The sequence below is a fragment of the Neoarius graeffei genome, chromosome 2, assembly GCF_027579695.1.
Source record: "Neoarius graeffei isolate fNeoGra1 chromosome 2, fNeoGra1.pri, whole genome shotgun sequence".
NCBI classification, from domain to species: Eukaryota; Metazoa; Chordata; class Actinopteri; order Siluriformes; family Ariidae; genus Neoarius; species Neoarius graeffei.
This window is the reverse complement of record NC_083570.1, coordinates 57,967,882-57,989,027: the sequence shown is the minus strand read 5'-3', so window position 1 is coordinate 57,989,027 and position 21,146 is coordinate 57,967,882. Positions and strand designations below refer to the sequence as shown.

The window sequence follows — 21,146 nt, the reverse complement described above, 5'->3', positions numbered from 1 at the left end:
AAGGAATGCCTCGCCATCAAGTGGGCAGTCCTCGCCCTCCGCTACTACCTGCTGGGGCGCCCTTTCACCCTCTGTTCAGACCAAGCGCCCCTGCAGTGGCTCCATCGCATGAAGGATGCCAATGCACGGATCACCCGAGGTGGTCCACAGGCCGGGAGCGCAGATGGTTGTGGCGGATTTCCTCTCCTGTTGGGGGGGGGGGGGAGTCAGCTGCAGGCCAGACGGCACCCCCACCGCCCAACTCAGGCCAGGGAATGTGGCAGCAGGGGCGTGGCCAAGCATCAATCTGTGAATGGAGGGCGGAGTCAGGGAAGGTAAGTGGCAGAATCACTGCACCTGACATGAATTAACCTGTTTGTGTGTCTCCCCCAGTGACCGCGCCCTTTAAAAGGAGAGAGAGGGCAGAGAAAGGGGGCTCTCCCCCAACCTGGATGCTTGTGTGCGTGTGTGAGAGTGAATAGAAAAGCTGAAAAGCTAAATAAAAGAGTTTTTGAGAACTCAGTTCTGGCCTGCCGTGCTTCTGTGCTCCACTCACTTAGAACCCTTGCTACAGAGGCATTTGGTGGCAATGCTTCCCCAAGTTTCAGGAAGTATTCCCAACCCCATTTGCGAGTATTCACCATTTAGTTTGCCAACAAAAACATCGCCACCAAATTTCAGTGCATGCAGTGAAATTTTTTGTGACATTTTTGGCCACTCACAAGATGTAGACGCACCAAAAAACAACTCGCGAAGCTCGGAGAACATTCGCTGTGCATCGGATGATTGGTGGTGATGCTACCAATTTTTCATCGCCAAGAATTCACAAACCCATTGTGAGCTGTAGTGTGACCAGGGCTTTATGCACCATGGTATCCTATAGATCAACATCTTACATAAAATGCTCAAGCCACCTCGTTTGGCTGTCAAAAGGCAGCCTTAAGCTAATGAAGATGATGAACAGTCACCTAACGTGAAAGAAATATGATCCTCCAAGTATATCTTCCATTTTAACCATAAACAGAAAGGAGTTTATTCCGTTTCCCCATTGAAACAATAATAAAAAAAATGCCGTCTACTATAATATGTCTGATGTGTGTGAGTGTGTTTAGGAAGGTTATATTGGTATTTTTAATCAGGAGAACTAAGAGGCTACAGTTAAATGGTAACATTAACCATATTGGACAAAATGTTGGTTGATAAACTTGTTGATTGTCTATAACATTGCATCAGTAATACAAGTTAGTGACTGATTGGCATAAACACAAGAATAGTGGGCAGTTAAATACTACTGATAGTCCATGTTATTTTGAGAACTGAATGAGATAGACTGAACATCAGCCTCACATCTGAGGAAAGCTATCTAGTGGTATAACTTAGCTATCGATGATTTAAGGTCAAGGCAGAAAAACTAAGAAAACAGTAAGCTACATTTTCGTTTGTTTTCCTCAAAGTGTACATGTTTGATAAAATACTGGGATTTGACCATTGGGTTTGACCAAAATCTAAATGTAACCAGCAAATTCATTTTCGATGGACTGAGGCAAATCATTTTCTATTTCTCATAAAATTACATTAGCCTACCTAATGTTAGCTAAAGTTAGTTAGTCAAGGTTTAAAACTAGAAAATGTCAACTTCAAGCTTCCCTCTCAAAATTTTCATTGAAGTGGTACTTTATATCCTACTTTCAGTCTTTTGTCCACATAGGCAATATTAAACTTGGAAGGATAGTGGTGAACCATCAACTTTGCAGAAGATATGTGGTCCCAAAAAAATCCTGACTGACAGAGATGACTTAAATGCTTGGTGAAATTGTAAAAAAATCAGCAGTAGAACTCACAGCTATGTTTAATAATGAAAGTAGGAGCATTTCCACATGCACAATGTGATGAGAACTCACAGCATTGGGACTAAACAGCTGTGTGGCCATAAGAAAACCACTTGTTAGTGAGGCTAACCGGAAGAAAAGGCTTCAAGTTGCTAGGGAGCAAATAGATTGGACTCTGGAGCAATGGAAAAAGGTCATGTGGTTTGATGAGTCCAGATTTACTCTATTCCAGAGCGACTGGCGCATCAAGGTAAGAAAGGAAGTGCATGATGCAATGCACCCATCATGCATGGTGACCACTGTACAAGCCTCTGGAGGTAGTGTTATGCTCTGGGGTTGCTTCAGTTGATCAGGTCAAGGTTCGGCAACATTACGTGGCAATAAAATGAAGTCAGCTGATGACCTGAATGTACTGAATGACCAAGTTATCACATCAATGGATATCTTCTTCCGTGATGGCTCGGGAATATTCCAGGAAGACAATGGCAAGATTCATTGGGTTCAAATTGAGAAAGAGTGGTTCAGGAAGCATGAGTAATCATTTTCACACATGAATCGGCCACCACAGAGTCCTGACCTTCACTCCACTGAAAATGTTCGGGATGTGCTGGAGAAGACTTTATGGAGTGGTTCACTTCTCCCATCATCAACACAAGATCTCGGCAAAAAATTAATGCCACTCTGGATGGAAGTATATAGTGACTTTGCATAAGGTTGCCATGGCGAATGTGCATTGTAATCAAAGCTAAATATGGTCCAATGAAATATTAAAGTATGTGACTATTTTTTTCACCAGTCAAGTCAAGTTATTGTCAATTATTGTCAATTTACAACAAAGGCACATTTTCGTATATGTATATTTTTCACCACTGTTTTGCCCCCCTCCCCCACCTTGCATAGTGCCCCATGCGAGGCATATATTGCATACCCCCTTGTTGCACCTCTGGGCTTTAAACCCAGATCCACAAAACATCATGATATTTTGTCTAGAGGCATAAAGCAATAAAATAAGAAAATAAGGGTAAAGGTGTCATGATCAATGATCTATCTACCCTTCCATCCATCCACACATCCAACTACTGCATGCATTTATTCATCCACCAGTGTCTGTTGGTTCACTTACACAGTGATTTGACTCCAGGGTCTGGCAGCTATTCTGGCACTCTATTCCTTTTTGTCCAGGTTCAGCATCCGAACAGTTAAAGTAGACCTTAGGAGCTAAGCAGGCTAATACAAATTTGAACGTACAATAAATCAATCAATTCCAAAAGATCAACTCAGTTACTGTATTAGTAGAAAACTTAAAGGTATGAAATTAAGACTCACTAGTAACAGGATTAGATCCAGTGCAGTGTACTGTGCCACCTCTGCAAGTGCTGTGGAAAAGCAGGATAAAATCAGACATGTTTAATCCTAAAAAAAACTTCATCAAAACTTTAACAATATATGTAATCACTGTTTAAAAGTCACATTTTTACCATGTAGTTCCAGCCTTGCTGATGACCTGCATGGGGGCTAAAACCTCACTGTCGAAGTAACAGGGGCAGTCGGAGGCAGGCACACATTCACCCACATCATTGAGGTAGGTGTTCTTGGGACAGCCACAACCATCCACAGGCGTATGGGACAACGAGCAGGTATGGTCGTTTTCACTAAGAGAGCGGCAGGTCTTCCTACAGCTGGTCTGATTATAGGAGTACTCCATATTGCTTGGACAATTCTTTGTGAATGTGTCTGCACAAAAGATTATCATAGTGTATGAATTTGTTTTGTTTGGTTATTTTACTTTTGAAATAGAAACACAAAAATATCATCAATATTGTGTTAAATGTGATTGTTGGCTACTTTATTTGTAATGGAGTCAAAAAGAGTGCTGAAATAAGCTCATGTAGAAATCCTGATGACTAGAAGCTAGAAACAAAAACAATACTGTAATCCACATAACCAAACAGGAATTAGAAGCCAAGCATTTGTCACACATATACTCAAGCACAGACTTAAGTGCACAGTGAAATTTAACCTCTGCATTTAACCTATTTGAAGCAGTGAACAGACACATGCACACACAAGTGAGCAATGAGCACACACACATACTCAGAGCAGTGGGGAGCTATGTTACAGCGACTGGGGAGCAGTTGTGGGTTAGGTGCCTTGCTCAAGGGCACTTCAGCCCAAACTCAGGCCATGGCTGCTCCATGTTAGCCTAAATGCACGTCTTTGAACTGTGGAGGAAACCGGAGCACCCAGGGGAAACCCACGCAGACCATGCAAACTTCACACAGAAATACCCGTCAGCCGCTGTGCTCGAACCCAGAACCTTCTTGCTGTGAGATGACAATGCTAAGCACTACACCACCATGCCGACCCACATTCTCTATCAAAATAAAAATGTTTGTATGTTTAGGATGCTGATCTTTGCAAGAAGAAATAAAAACTAGGTACATTGCTACAAACCATGCTGTCAGTATAGATCATTCAGGGTGGCACGGTGGTGTAGTGGTTAGCACTGTTGCCTCACAGCAAGAGGGTTCTGGGTTCGAGCCCAACAGCTGGTGGGGGCCTTTCTGTGTAGAGCTTGCATGTTCTCCCTGTGTCTTCATGGATTTCCTCCGGGTGCTCTGGTTTCCCCCACAGTCCAAAGACATGCAGTTAGGTTAACATGGGGGTGGCCTTGGGCTGACATGCCCTTGAGCAAGGTGCCTAACCCCTAATTGCTCCCTGGGTGCTGTAGTATGGCTGCCCACTCTGGGTGTGTATCTGCTCACTGCTTCAGATGGGTTAAATGCAGAGGATGAATCTCACTGCGCTTGAAGTGTGCATGTGAGAAATAAAGGTTTCTTTTTCATATCTAATTATTATGTTTTTGAAAGATGTAAAAAGCATTTTAGACAATTGATGAAGGCATCTCAAGGTACCTCATGAAGTGGAAATAAAGTGAACTAGCAGTCACAACATTTTTATTACCTCTGCCAACTTTGTTGGAGGAGGTTATGTTTTCACCTCCATTTGATTGTTTGTTTGTCTTTTCCCAGCATAATGCAAAAAAAATAGTGAATGAATTTTGATGTAATTTTGAGGAAACGTGGGCCATGGACCAAGGAACAATTGATTAGATTTGGATGTGAATCCAGATATGTATGTGGATCCAGGACTTTTTTGTCTGTTCCTAACATAACTCAAAAAGTAGTGAACGGATTTTGATGAAATTTGGCATCGAGATTTAGTATTATCCTAGGTTAAAAGTGATTTGATTTTGATGTTGATCATATGTGACTTGGTGGAGGTATGCACTCTATGAAGTGCCCTCCTAGTTCACATTGTATTTGTTGAGGCTTTCAGTCAGTCTTTATCTACTGTAATTGCATTTCATAGAAAGGTGGTGGCTTCACATTCAGATGATGATGATGATGATGATGATCATGATGTTCATTCATTCATTCATTCATTCATTAAAAAAATACTTACCACACATGTGATCTCTCCAGCCTTCTAGCATTACACCTCTGGTAGCACATGCATAGACATAGGAAGACACAGCAGCACACATGCACTCCTCACTTTGGGCACAGATACATGTATCATACATGCATCTCTAGAGGAAAAAGGGCAATATAACTGAATGTTTAGTATACTTAAGTGGTCACCAACTTTTCATAAAAACAACTGACAGGTCAAAACCTACTTCTACGTAATCCTTTGGGTTGACTTCAAAATGACAGGCAGAAAAAGGTCCTGCTGGATTACTGAGCATCTCACACCATTTCTTGGCATATATCTCTGAAAGAGAATTTTAAACTATAATTGGATAAAAGTTTTAAAAGGATTTTATGAAGCAGGTTTTTTTTTTTTTTTTTTACTTTTGTTGCATACTGATATGTTCTAAAGGTTTGAAGCATGTACCTTTTTTCACACTCATACTACAGGGGTTAAAGAGACTAATACTATAATCTTGACATAGCGTGGTCTTCCATGTGCTGGCGAATGTTGTGGCTGTCCCCTCTATGAGACCTGATTCTGTCTTAAAATCATCTCCCTGTTTGCCATTGAAATTCCCACACAGACCTAACAGAAGAAGAACATGTATTAGTCATGGAAGCTTTCAACAGAAAAAAAAAAAAATCATAATGCTCCAGATGTTAATGTAAGCGTACCACTCAGTGTTTCCTTTTGTTCTGACTTGGCTTCCAAGTACACCTGCATAACTGGAACCAGCTGAATGACTATCTTAAGACTAGGTGTCTCAGCAATAATAAAGAATGTGGAAAGCTTGAAGATTGACATGTCCACTGGAAAAAAAAAAGTTAGAGAACTCTACTTAGATAGGAATAATAAATAATTACAAGTTCTATCCATCCATTATCTCTAGCCGCTTTATCCTGTTCTACAGGGTCACAGGCAAGCTGGAGCCTATCCTAGCTGACTATGGGCGAGAGGCGGGGTACACCCTGGACAAGTCGCCAGGTTATCGCACGGCTGACACAGAGACACAGACAACCATTCACACTCACATTCACACCTCCAGTCAATTTAGAGCCACCAATTAACCTAACCTGCATGTCTTTGGACTGTGGAGGAAACCGGAGCACCCGGAGGAAACCCACACAGACACAGGGAGAACATGCAAACTCCTATAAACAAGTTAAAACCACAAAATTTATCCTGAGGCAAAAATTATTTTCTAAAAACTCACCAGTAAAAATTGGAAGCATGGTTGTAACATCATTTAGAAATACATTGCCAGTGGATGTGATAGTAACCTGTATATGAGAAATTGAGACATTATTAAATGCATGTACAGTATGTGGACATATTAACAAAAAAGTAATTTGGTTATATGTAATATATAAATATATAAATTTAGGCCTAAATTGTAAAAGCCATTCCACTAGACTGTTTCAAACATGGAACTGTTGTAAACATTAGTTAAAATAATGTTGTGATTTGAAAAACGGGTTACTTAATAAAAGCATACATGTTTAATTTGTCTGAACTTCTATTTTAGTTGTTAACCGTATTACTAATTTTGAGTTACAAACATGCAATTTGCAACAACTACTCTGAAGACAGTCAACCTGAAGTCATTGTAATGTCAACCTTATTATTAAGGACCAAGAATTGAAAGCATGTATGTACCTACTGTGCCTGTTATTATTATTATTATTATTATTATTATTATTGGTTAAGCAATGAAGGTGTGTAGATATCGAATGAGTTTGTTAGTTTTGGCACACTGTGTAGGCATACTGCCAATAGACATTGTACCAATTTGGGGCTCTGACCCTCAATACCACTAGTGCCACCACTGGGTTAAATTTCAAGGTCCGTTTATGTTTATAACTCCTGAACCATCATGAGGAAATTCTTTTTTTTCATCACATAAATCCTGAGGTCATGCTGACCATATGATGTCATTTTCTGCTATATTTGATTTTTTTTTGTCATTTTGAGTTTTTTTTTTTAATATTTAAAAGTTTTCAAAGCCTGCAGTTTTTGTTCAGTTGCCATCAACATTGGCTCAGACTGGTTGATCTTCAGATAAAGCTACATAAAAGGTATCAGAAGGATTAGTCAGTTGACCTAATCCACATGTCTTTGGACTGCGGGGAAAAACTGGAGCACCTGGAGGAAACCCATGCAGGCACAAGGAGAACATGCAAACTCCACACAGTAAGGTCCCAATTGGCCAGCAGATTCAAACCCAGAACCTGCTTACTGTAAGTTGACAGTGCTAAACCCTGTACCACCATGTCACCCACTGATTTGTTATCAGAAAATATGGTAATTTAATTAAGTATCATGTCTTGAGGCAGCCCAACAATATTTGTGTCACTAGGTGGTACTACAATAACAAAATCATAAAAGTGCTCATAAATCTACTTGACTGCTTGATCGAAAATCATAATTCCTTTGCCATGTGAGTCATTGGAGACTGCTGCTTTGAAGTTAGGCATTGCTTTTTAATTCTGCAGTATAACATGGCAGGCGTTTTGAAGCAGCCAAAAATGATGAGGTCATATATCTGCAGTACTTCTTTGCATCACCACAAAACTTGAAATCTCGGTTCATGACCACTTCCTGAGGGAGTACAAAACATTGGTGTCATTTGAGTCACAAGGTGACACCATGGCTTGTTTGGCCACACAGTAGCTGCTCATCTCATCTCGTTATCTCTAGCCGCTTTATCCTGTTCTACAGGGTCGCAGACAAGCTGGACCCTATCCCAGCTGACTACGGGCGAAAGGCGGGGTACACCCTGGACAAGTTGCCAGGTCATCACAGGGCTGACACATACACAGACAACCATTCACACCTACGGTCAATTTAAGGCCTCTGCATGCTCTTGCGACAAGGCTTTTGCAGATAGCTTTTCGCAGACAGTTGTAATTTATTGTTGAGCGGGGAGTAATAGGCGTGCGTGATGTTATTCACTGGCACAACGCAAGGGGGCGCGAAGTCGCTAGGAGTAGTTGGTGGGTGTGGTTAGTGGAGTGTTTCTCCTCCGGTTACTTATAATGACTAGAACTTTTTTTTTTATAATGACTAGAACTGGAGTCGTATAGATGTACGTACTTACTCAATCAACCGCTCTTCATGCTGCTCCATCTTCACTCGTGTTTTTAAAAATGCCCGTCGTGAAAACAAAACAAACCAGGAAAGTAGGGAAGCGGAAGTGCGTGTACAGCAGATGTAGAGTGGACCACTCAGAGCCCTCTTGTCTGTGACGCTGTCTGCGAGGCTTCTGCGGTGGTCACAATTTTTGGGAGGTGTGCGCAGAGCGTCTGCGAAGGTGGGGGGGCTACACAGACGCTATCTGCGACACCGTCTGCGAGGACTGGGTTGTCAGCATAAATTGGCCTTTAGAGTCACCAGTTAACCTAACCTGCATGTCTTTGGACTGTGGGGGAAACCAGAGCACCTGGAGGAAACCCACGCGGACACGGGGAGAACATGCAAACTCCGCACAGAAAGGCCCTCATTGGCCACGGGGCTCGAACCCGGACCTTCTTGCTGTGAGGTGACAGCGCTAACCACTACACCACCGTGCCGCCCTGTACCTAGACATATTCAGATCTATTTAGTCCAATATGTGACCATCACCTTCAGGCTCACAGATTTAAGATGCACTAATCATAAAAATATAACAGTGGACCATAAACCTTTTAATAAAGTGCTTACAGAGTATTTTGAGACGATGAACTTCACAGAAGTCAGACATGTTTCACTTTCTGTCATGCCACACTGTGCTAGATGCACCAGCACTTTCACATCATTAATGCTATCCTGTAAGGAAACAAAAGACATATTTAAAATGCTATCATGATGCCTATAAATTTTAGTACTATTTATCCACACCTTACAACTTCTGCATGAGTGACAACATTACAGAGAGCATTTTGGTACTGTATATGGAGTGACAGTTCTTGTTCTTAAATATTGTTAGTGGCAGTGACCTTGGAAAGAAGATAATCACAGTTTCCATGGAAGCTGTAAGCTTTGCCATCATACGTGATGATGTGAGACCCTCCCAGCAAAGAGCAGGTGCTAGTGCAATTCAGAGTATGGCAATTCCATTGCCCACTTGAACAGACACTGACAAAAAACAAAATAGACATTAAAATAAGGATACACTTTAAAACGTATATAGTTTATAACCAAGAAATACACTGTACAACCAAAGGTTTGTGGACAACTGACCAATACATACGTGTCTGTTTTTCCTATTTGTATATTTGCCTTCCTCAAACTGTTGTCAAGAATTTGGCATACAATTGCATAGAATGTCATTGTATACTATAGGATTACAATTTCAAATTTCTTAAACTAAAGGACCTAGTCCAAACTTGTTCCAGCATGACAGTGCCCCTGTGCACAAAGTGGTTTGCCAAGGTTGGATTGGAAGAACTCCAGTGTCCTACACAGGGCCCTGACCTCAACCCCACTGAACACCCTTGGGATGACCTGGAACTCAGACTACACCCCAGTCCTTCACTCCTCATCCAGCAGTAATGCCTGCCCTAACTAATGGTCACTAACATGCCAAAATGTTGTGGAAAGCATCCCTTGAGAGTTGTGGTTATTATAACAGCAAAGAGGGGATTTAATCTGAAAAAGCCATATAGTATACAAGTGCATCTCAAACGATTAGAATATATTGTGAAGAAGTTCAATATTTTCCATCAGTTATTGAAAATAATATTTAATATATTATACACTCATTACATGTAAATTCAAATATTTCAAGCATTTTTCTATTTTAATTTTGATAATTATGGCTTACAGCACCATCTCAAATCTAATTCTAATCTCAAAATATTATAATATTTAATTTTGAGTTTGAATAAAACAGTATAAATACTGTGTATCTCTTGGTCTAGTTCAGTACACGCAACCATAATCATGGGGAAGACTGCTGACTTAACAGTTCCACAAGGAGGGTAAGCCACAGAAGGTCATTGCTGAAAAGGGTGGCTGGAAAAGGTGCACAAGCAACAGGGATGACCGCAGCCTTGAGAGGGTTGTCAAGAAAAGTTGATTCAAGGACTTGGGAGAGCTTCACAAGGAGTGGACTGAAACTGGTGTAGGTGCATGAAGAGCCACCACGCACAGACATCTTCAGGAAAGGGGCTACAACTGTCGCATTCCTAATAACAAACCACAACTGAATCAGAGACACCATCAGAAGGGTCTTACCTGGGCTAAGGAGAGAAAGAACTTGCTCAATGGTCCAAAGTCCTCTTTTCAGATGAAAGTAAATTTTGCATTTCATTTGGAAGTCAAGGTCCTAGAGTCTGGAGGAAGAATGGAGAGGCACAGAATCCAAGGTATTTGAACTCCAGTGTGAAGTTTCTGCAGTCTGTGATGATTTGGGGTGCCATGTCATCTGCTGGTGTTGGTCCACTGTGTTTTATCAAGTCCAAAGTCAATGCAGCCGTCTACCAGGAGATTTTAGAGCACTTCATGTTTCCATCTGCTGACAAACTTTATGGAGATGCCGATTCCCTTTTCCAGCAGGACTTAGCACCTGCTCACAGTGCCAAAATTACTACCAAATGGTTTGCTGACCATGATATTACTGTGCTTGATTGGCCAGTCATCTCGCCTGACCTGAACCCCATGGAGAACCTATGGGGTATTGTCAAGAGGAAGATGAGAAACACCCGACCCAAAAATAGAGACGAGCTGAAGGCCAAAGCAGCCTGGGCTTAAATAACACCTCAGCAGTGCCACAGGCTGATCGCCTCTGTGCCACACCGCATTGATGCTGTAATTCATGGTAAAGGAGCCCCATCCAAATATTGAGTGTATAAATGAACGTACTTTTCAGAAGTTGGAGATTTCTGTATTGTCAATCCTTTTTTTGATTGATCTTAGGAAATATCCAAATAATTTGAAATACTGGATTTCTGATTTTTATAAGCAATAAGCTATAATCATCAAAATAAAATAAGGCTTGAAATATTTCACTTTATGTGCAATTAATATAGAAAATAAGAAAATGTACCTTTTTAAATTAAATTACGAAAAGAAATGAACTTTTTCACAATATTCTAATTGTTTGAGATGCACTGGCATATACATATGTATGTATCTACTGTATGTATGTATCTATGTATTTATAGATGGATGGATGGATGGATGGATGGATATGCTCTGTTAGGCCATGTTAAGGTTTGTTGTCCTAGAAGAGATCACTCCTACCTATATTAAAATGTGATCAGTCAAAATAATTTTGTATTGCTTTGCAATTTGTATTGATTTGCACCTTTCCCTCTAAACAGACAAGTTGATCCAAACCATGGCAGCAGTGTGTGTGTGTGTGTGTGTGTGTGTGTGTGTGTGTGTGTGTGTGTGTGAGTACACATTTATTTACCATTGTTGACAAGTCCTTGTAAACGATTCCCCTGGTTGATAGGTTTTGCCATTGTGGGTGCAAGGGCATTCATCAACAGAGATGCAACCAGTATTTCCAATGTCATCTTGCACAGTTCCTATACAAAGAGAATTACAAATTTAAATGATTTACTGAACTGCTCTGAGTTTCCCAAAAGCATTGCAACACAAAGACCATTGTTAAACGATAGAGCGACCAGCCCAGTGAACACGCCATCTCTCTCCTAGTTAAGATGCTCTTAGCATTAAGAGGCTAAGGCTACGTTTACACTAGACCGTATCTGTCTCGTTTTCTTCGCGGACGCACTGTCCATTTACATTAACCCCCCTGAAAAAGCGGGGAAACGGGAATCCGCCAGCGTCCACGTATTCAATCTAGATCGTATCAGCTCCGGTGCTGTGTAAACATTGAGAATACGCGAATACGCTGTGCTGAGCTCTAGCTGGCGTCTCATTGGACAACATCACTGTGACATCCACCTTCCTGATTCGCTGGCGTTGGTCATGTGACGCGACTGCTGAAAAACGGCGCAGACTTCCGCCTTGTATCACCTTTCATTAAAGAGTATAAAAGTATGAAAATACTGCAAATACTGATGCAAATACTGCCCATTGTGTAGTTATGATTGTCTTTAGGCTTGCCATCCTTCCACTTGCAAGTAATAAGTGATATGCGCTGGGATCTCACACACAGCGGCTCAGTCCCGAATCGTGGCTTGTTCACTTCACTCGCGCGCTCTGTGAGCTGCGCAGGGCCGGAGTGCACACCCTCCAGAGGGCACTCGCTGTTCAGGGCGGAGTGATTTGGAGCGCAGGATGCCTGCGGAGCCGAGCGTATCCGCGTATTGGTGTTGCTGTGTGCACGGCTAACGGTTTTAGTGTCAACGCGAATCGTTTTAAGAACGTTAATCTGATGATCCGCTGATTCGACGTAATGTAAACGTAGCCTAAGTCTTGGGCACATACAATGAAATGCTGTAGAGCAAAGATGCCTGGAAAAACAATTAAATTAAATGTTTCTATATTTAAAACAAGACTATAAAGAGCAGTAAACAGTAATAAATGAAACAAAGTCAGTATTTGGTGTGACGACCCTTTGCTTAAAAAAATACTAGTCTCAGGTATAGTTAGTGCAGTTTTATAAGGAAATGAGCTGGAGGTTTTACTGAGCATCTTACAGAACCAGACACAGTTCTTCTGGACACTTTGTCACACTTGTTTCTTTTTTTGCAGCAAAACCCAGCAGCCTTCATTATTGTTTTAGTCTGAAAAGTGTCTTATGTTTTTTAACATGCTACTTTCTTAACTGACATACAAACATTTTTCTGTAACATTTTATTTTGTGCTGGAAAACTAATATTTGGACCTCTAAAATGTTTTTGTACTGACTTGATAATGTAGACATCATAAAATAAAAATCTATAACAAAGTTTTCACTAAAAAATAGGGTACCTAAAGCCTCACTCACAACCCGCCGTAAGTGTTTTGGACACGCACAGGTTGCAGGGTTTGGTAGCTCGCAGCCATACCGTAGGGTCGCGGTGAACCTGGGGGAAGTTTGGGGGAGGAGTACGGGCAAAGCACTTGTCAAGTACAGGTTACACAACTGACTTCCTCGAGACATGGGAAAAATTGCACCGTTGGCCCGTGGCAAGCGTATGTCTGACGCTCGTGATCAGTGCGTGTTCAGTGAGTGTGGAGTGTGTGAGACTTGCATTTTACCAGTTTCCTGCACTAGGAGTACGGGCCGCACTTGTGAAGCATGTGTGACGCATGTGATTAGCACGTTACAATCACTCATAACTTGCGTGTGATGCAAACCAGGAGTGGGTATAAAACCAGCGTGTCTGCAGCATTCTGCATCTGTCTTTCGGCTGAAGAACATTGGATATTTTGTGGGAAAAAAAAAAAAAATTCAGTTTAAAGTTTAGAAAATGGGACCCAAGAAGAAGCGAGCAAAAGTGACAAGTAACCCAGCCTGAAACAGCAGAGGAGGAGAAGGAGGAAGAATTTGATGATGGTAGCAGCACCGGTGAGCCCTGCGCGGACAGGAAGAAGTTTGCCTTCAAGCCGGCAGAAGGCACAGCACCCTACCAGAGGTATTTTCACAGGGAAATACACATGCTTTAAACATTCATTTCAGTATCTATATGCTTATGTAATTAATATTATGTATGCTGATTTTCATGTATGTTTCAGCTAATGACGCCCAGAAGTGAGGACACTGCAATCCCATCATCGCTGTCAGGCCATTGTGCCATGCTCAGTGATAAGGACAAGGACATCCCGACACCCCGTCCCACCACTCAGCAGGAGCAGGACAGTAGCTCGGAGTCAGAGTGTATTTCAGTGCTCAAACTGTTGGGTTATTTAGTTGGAATTTTTTACAATGTAATAAATACGTTATTTACCAGCTGGGAGGTCCATATCGTGAAATACGAAGTCATGAAAGTACTGGGCGAGGCCCTCTGGGCCGAGGTCAGTATTCAAGGCCAAGGTCACGGTATTTCACCATACGGACCGACCTTAAGCTGGTAAATAATATTTTTTTTCTTTACCAAATTCTAACAGAAAACGAGAGCGCCCGAAAGGGAAAACTGAGCCGAGCCACCGTTTTGATTCCTCATTCACAGCTGTAATGCAAATTGCTTCCTCCTCAGTATACAAGTGCACTTCCATGGCAGGAAAAAACAAACAAACTACATTTTGCCGCCTATGTAGTCCCCTATTTATACAAAATTGAGTCATTCAGGATTCAGCCATGTTTTTGCTCGGCGTTAGCAACAGTTAGAGGTTTTTAGCTTTCTCCTGAAATGTTTTCTTTAATTTCTTCTTCCTCAGGGCAGTAAAACTCGCTTTCGCTGTGAACGCTATCCATGCTGTAAAATTAATGCTATTCATGGGCGATTGCTCTAAGACAATGAGGGAGGCTCAGCCTCCTCTAAAAATTCTGGATCTGAAATAGCAATGTTATAAGTTATAACATTGCTATTTCAGATCCAGAATCATAGAAATATATGTGCTCAACCCAACTACAGTGCGAAATCATTCCGTTATAACTTTCCCCAGTTTGCCTAATGTGTGCGTGAGTTTTTCCCCCTCGTGACAGCGCGATGCAGCGCAGCCTCAGTGGACTTCAATGGCATTTGGGAGCTCTGCGCTTTTCAATCTCAAAATGCAAGACGGTTATTGGACAAATACTGAGAAAACGCCCGCCCCACGGACTCCGAGCCTCACAGTGGGAGGGACATGGCAAAGCTTTCCGCGAGGAGACTGGTGATTGGTGAAAGCGGCCAGATATTTTCTTTGATTGACAGCTCGTTTCAACTATAGACAGGCAGCGGTGAATTTCAGTTCAGTCCCATGCGGAATTGCAAGTGCTGTGGTGTATTGTAAGAGATCAGCTTACATTTCGATTTCATTCATTACATACGGTTTCTACCAGCTTTTTTAGTTTGTATATATTTTCATTGTAAATAAAGTGTAAATATAGTGTTGTCAAGTTTGCTATCTTAGTTCCAGAAATTTCGTTTATTTGAGTGACTGAACTTGAACTTGAGGGGGCTAGTCAGCTAGCAAGAAAGCTGCGCACGGATACCAAGCATTGCTGATTTAATTTTAGCGAAGCCATTTGCCAGTCTTCCTTTCGAGGAAAAAATTAAAATTAAAGAGCAGGGTAGACCAACGCCTCAAATTGACTTGGTGAAAAAGGTAGGGAATAATACTCGTTCCTTTCAGCTCTCCTGGTATGAGAAAGTGAATTGGCTTACAGCAAGTGACCCACATCAACAACAGTAAATAGGCTACTTTAGTAATATGTCATGGATGGACCAAAAATATAGAATCTATTTAAAATGTTTATGCTGAGTATATTATATTGGAATATATATTTTTCTGGATATGAATTAAACACAGCTACAATTTGGAAAACATTTTTAAACAAAAACACAGCCGAGAACATTTCACACTACAGACCTGGATTAAAAGTGAAGGGTTATCAAAATTGTCAATAAAGCATTTTTCAGTCAAAATAAGTAAAATATAGGGAAAGTGTCATTGAATGAAATGTGTGGCACCCAGCTCTATGTTTGGCTCCCCAAGGTCAGTGCTTGTGCCTATTCCAGAACACTCTGCTGTTACTGCTGAGGTTCCTGACTTGGTTCAGGTGTACAAAAGGAGTACGGGTCCCATACATAGTGTATGCGTTCTTGATTTGTCGCAAGACCCATAGAATTTGCATGTGCAGGACCAAAAGTCTCCACGGGCATTCTGCGACCTTCTAGTGTCGCGCATGTCTCAAGCATGGTTTTTCCAAATGTTTTGCTGTAGACCGCCTGCAGCAGCACGTACGGCGGGTTGTGAGTGAGGCTTAATACTTCTGCACAGTTTATTTATTTATATATATTCTCATCTCATCTCATTATCTCTAGCCGCTTTATCCTGTTCTACAGGGTCGCAGGCTAGCTGGAGCCTATCCCAGCTGACGACAGGCAAAAGGCGGGGTACACCCTGGACAAGTCGCCAGGTCATCACAGGGCTGACACATAGACACAGACAACCATTCACACTCACATTCACACCTATGGTCAATTTAGAGCCACCAATTAACCTAACCTGCATGTCTTTGGACTGTGGGGGAAACCGGAGCACCCAGAGGAAACCCACATGGACACGGGGAGAACATGCAAACTCCACACAGAAAGGCCCTCGCCGGCCACGGGGCTCAAACCCGGACCTTCTTGCTGTGAGGCAACAGCGCTAACCACTACACCACCGTGCCTCCCGTTTTATATATATTATATAAATAAATATAAAAGTTTGTCTTACATAGTTTTACTTTTTTTTAAATTCAATTAAAGTAAGCAACAAAGTCCACCCAAGCCTATCAAGTGAATTGTAAAGTAGCTCAGTGATTTTTGAATGTGAATGAACTTATAAAAATGACGTTACAGCCAAAGTAAATTGGACTGAACTTTGAATGGATTTAAGAAATAAAGAGACAGATACAAACAAACAAACACATAAAGAAAAAAATATGTTTACTTTGGCGTCCTTCAGGGGGCATAAATTAAAAGATTTCTGACTTGGTTCCAGTTGTCTGAGATGGTTTATTCAGGTTTACCACATGCTCAGCATCTCCAGCTACAGACATGATGGTTTCTGGTCAGGTTGACTAAACCATCTCAGGTAACTTGAATGAAGTCATATGATTTAGACTAAACTTTGATCAGTAATAACAGGATTGGATGAAAACCTTTGCTCATGCCCCCCTACAGGACACGAAAGAAAAATGGTCATGTTCTACATGTTGCTAGTTTGAAGTGTGTGTGTGTGTGTGTGTGTGTGAGAGAGAGAGAGAGAGATTATTGCTACTCATTAGCAAAGTCTTACCAGATGGACAGACACATCCATCCACACAGTGATCTGCACAGAGTTGGGTCGCCTCCTGGTTAGAACAGGTGTCTGTACATGGACTCCCACACTCACTGTGCACCATGCTTAATGGACAATTTATTTCTACACAGGAGAAAAAACACCAGACTGCATTAGCTGAAAAGATAACTATAGTTCTGTTTCACCTCTCCTTATCACCAGTGGTGGTGAACATCACCTGGAAACCTTCTTGTGCACAAATCCATATAGAGCGAGTACAACCTCAATTCCAAGAAAGTTGGGACACTGTGTAAAGTGTAAATAAAACAGAATGCGATAGTTTGCAAATCATGGAAACCATGATTTGCAAATACCATGTTGTCTTTGTACTATTTTCATATCATTGAAAATAGTACAAAGACAACACATCAAATGTTGTAACTGAGAAAGTTTATTGTTTTCTGAAAAATATATGTTCATTTTGAATTTGATGTCAGCAACATGCTTCAAAAAAGTTGGTTCAGGGACATGTTTACCACTGTGTTGCATCACCTCTACTTTTCACCAGGACTCTTTTACTACAGAGCCACGTAGTTTTAATGTGTACAGAAAGCGGTTTGGCACCGTCTTGCTGAAAGAAGGAAGGCCTTCCCTGAAAAAGATTTTGTCTGGATGGCAGCATATTGCTCTGAAACGTGTATCATTCAGCATTAATGATGCCTTCCAGATGTACAAGCTGCCCATGTCATGTGCACTAATGCACCCTCATACCATCACAGATGCTGGCTTTTGAACTGTGCACTGATAACAAGCCGGATGGTCCCTCTCCTCTTTAGCCTGGAGGAGGTGGTGTCCTTGATTTCTAAAAAGAATTTCTACTTTTGATTCGTCAGACCTCGGGACAATTTTTCACTTCGCCTCAGTCAATTGTAAAAAGAGCTCGGGCCCCGAGAACGTGGCGGTGTTTCTGGATATTGTTTATATCTGGTTTTAACTTGCATTTGTGGATGCAGTAATTAACTGTTTTCACAGACGATGGTTTTCTGAAGTGTTCCTGAGCCCATACAGTGATTTCCACTACAGACACATGTCTGCTTTTAATACAATGTTGCCTGAGGGCCTGAAGATCACAGGTATCCAATGTCAGTTTTCAGCCTTGTCTCTTGCATACAGAGATTTCTCCAGATTCTCTGAATCTTTTAATGATATTTTGTACTATAGATGATGTGATCCCCAAATTCTCTGCAATTTTACACTGAGGAATGTTATTCTTAAATTGTTGCACTGCTCCCCCATGCAGTCTTTCACAGAGCAGTGAACCCCTCCCCATCTTTACTTCTGAGAGGCTCAGCCTCTCTGGGATGCATTTTTTATACCCAATCATGTTACTGACTTGTTGCCGATTAACCAAATCAGTTTTTGTTAGCATTACGCAACTTTTTCAGTCTTTTGTTGCCCTGTCCCAACTTTTCAGAAATGTGTTGCTGACATCAAATTCAAAATGAGTATACAACCCCGATTCCAAAAAAGTTGGGACAAAGTACAAATTGTAAATAAAAACGGAATGCAATAATTTACAAATCTCAAAAACTGATATTGTATTCACAATAGAACATAGACAACATATCAAATGTCGAAAGTGAGACATTTTGAAATGTCATGCCAAATATTGGCTCATTTGAAATTTCATGATAGCAACACATCTCAAAAAAGTTGGGACGGGGCAATAAGAGGCTGGAAAAGTTAAAGGTACAAAAAAGGAACAGCTGGAGGACCAAATTGCAACTCATTAGGTCAATTGGCAATAGGTCATTAACATGACTGGGTATAAAAAGAGCATCTTGGAGTGGCAGCGGCTCTCAGAAGTAAAGATGGGAAGAGGATCACCAATCCCCCTAATTCTGCGCCGACAAATAGTGGAACAATATCAGAAAGGAGTTCAACAGTGTAAAATTGCAGAGTTTGAACATATCATCATCTATATCATCAAAAGATTCAGAGAATCTGGAAGAATCTCTGTGCGTAATGGTCAAGGCCGGAAATCACAAAATGGGCTGAGGAATATTTCCAGAGAACATTATCTGTGAACACAATTCACCGTGCCATCTGCCGTTGCCAGCTAAAACTCTATAGTTCAAAGAAGAAGCCGTATCTAAACATGATCCAGAAGCGCAGATGTCTTCTCTGGGCCAAGGCTCATTTAAAATGGACTGTGGCAAAGTGGAAAACTGTTCTGTGGTCAGACGAATCAAAATTTGAAGTTCTTTATGGAAATCAGGGACGCCGTGTCATTCGGACTAAAGAGGAGAAGGACGACCCAAGTTGTTATCAGCGCTCAGTTCAGAAGCCTGCATCTCTGATGGTATGGGGTTGCATTAGTGCGTGTGGCATGGGCAGCTTACACATCTGGAAAGACACCATCAATGCTGAAAGGTATATCCAGGTTCTAGAGCAACATATGCTCCCATCCAGACGACGTCTCTTTCAGGGAAGACCTTGCATTTTCCAACATGACAATGCCAAACCACATACTGCATCAATTACAGCATCATGGCTGCATAGAAGAAGGGTCCGGGTACTGAACTGGCCAGCCTGCAGTCCAGATCTTTCACCCATAGAAAACATTTGGCGCATCATAAAACAGAAGATACGACAAAAAAGACCTAAGACAGTTGAGCAACTAGAATCCTACATTAGACAAGAATGGGTTAACATTCCTATCCCTAAACTTGAGCAACTTGTCTCCTCAGTCCCCAGACATTTACAGACTGTTGTAAAGAGAAATGGGGATGTCTCACAGTGGTAAACATGGCCTTGTCCCAACTTTTTTGAGATGTGTTGTTGTCATGGAATTTAAAATCACCTAATTTTTCTCTTTAAATGATATGTTTTCTCAGTTTAAACATTTGATATGTCATCTATGTTTTATTCTGAATAAAATATGGAATTTTGAAACTTCCACATCATTGCATTCCGTTTTTATTTACAATTTGTACTTTGTCCCAACTTTTTTGGAATCGGGGTTGTATATTTTTCAACAAACAATAAAATTTCTTAGTGTCAACATTTAATATGTTGTCTTTGTACTATTTTCAATGAAATATAAGTTTTCCATGATTTGCAAATCTTCACATCCTGTTTTTATTTATGTTTTACACAGTGTCCCAACTTTTTTTTTGATTGGGGTTGTACAATATTGTGTTTGATAGCAATAAATACAAAGTTTTCACTTTCTTTTTCTCACCTCATGCATGTGTCCATGCTTTCTTGCATTTTCTTTTCATTTTTCTATCCCTACTTGCTGTCTCTATCATGTTATTTGTGTTTGTGATAAACCATTCCATGCTTTTTCTTGATTTTCAGCTCAGTCTTAGTTTTCACTGCTTCACTGTATATGACACCTACATTCATACATTGTTATTTTAAATTATTATACTGACGTACCACAGAACTCGCTGGATCTCCAGTCTCCTGGTTTTCCCCCAGCATGTGCACACTGACGTGAGAACTCGGATATTGTGTTGCATATGCACATATGCTGACTGCTGTTGCACTGACACAGGTCAACAAGACAAGCTTTCAAATACACCTTTGTGGGCAACAAGTTATGACAGCTTTTGAATGCAGGGTGGTAAAGTAGTTCTTTGCATTTGTGTTTCTGTGAAGGATTAAAAATACATATTAAGTTACTCCCTTATGTAGGCTTCTTCATGACCTGGGAATCAACACACAGATTATTTTTTCCAAAGAATAATTGAGTGCCAATGGGCAAACAAAATCAGTGTTGTTAAAGTATGACAAAACTTTTGTGAACGTTAACTTGTACATTAATATTGTGGGCTGGGAGTGAAACTCTAAAACATAATGATAGTTTATACCATTTTCCGGCAGTGTTTCTGGGGACTAAGCTGAGTCTGCTCACATGGTTCAGTGGGTTCATCCATCTTCCATTTACGGCCAAATTCTTCTGCAGTTAATGTTTGACCTGTAAAATGAATTTAAAAAGTGGATATCACTAGTTAAAGCAGCAAACTATATGACTGAGGTCAAAAATTGTATCCCAGCTGAGAAAGT

At 41.0% G+C, this 21,146-nt stretch overlaps 1 protein-coding gene across 1 annotated transcript in view; it reads right to left on the bottom strand.

Annotated features, from left to right (window-relative positions):
• The window catches only part of LOC132881722 (mucin-2-like), a 75,203-nt gene that overhangs the window by 40,858 nt on the left and 13,199 nt on the right, over positions 1–21,146 (bottom strand). The window contains exons 7-20 of the mRNA XM_060914520.1: positions 20,951–21,057; positions 20,517–20,730; positions 17,091–17,216; positions 11,680–11,797; positions 9,260–9,398; positions 8,985–9,089; positions 6,499–6,565; positions 5,960–6,094; positions 5,709–5,870; positions 5,491–5,585; positions 5,274–5,400; positions 3,287–3,542; positions 3,135–3,184; positions 2,932–3,035 (exon numbers count right to left, since the gene is read on the bottom strand). Coding sequence (XP_060770503.1) covers positions 2,932–3,035; positions 3,135–3,184; positions 3,287–3,542; positions 5,274–5,400; positions 5,491–5,585; positions 5,709–5,870; positions 5,960–6,094; positions 6,499–6,565; positions 8,985–9,089; positions 9,260–9,398; positions 11,680–11,797; positions 17,091–17,216; positions 20,517–20,730; positions 20,951–21,057 — 1,805 coding nt within the window. The remainder of the gene's footprint in view (positions 1–2,931; positions 3,036–3,134; positions 3,185–3,286; positions 3,543–5,273; positions 5,401–5,490; positions 5,586–5,708; positions 5,871–5,959; positions 6,095–6,498; positions 6,566–8,984; positions 9,090–9,259; positions 9,399–11,679; positions 11,798–17,090; positions 17,217–20,516; positions 20,731–20,950; positions 21,058–21,146) is intronic.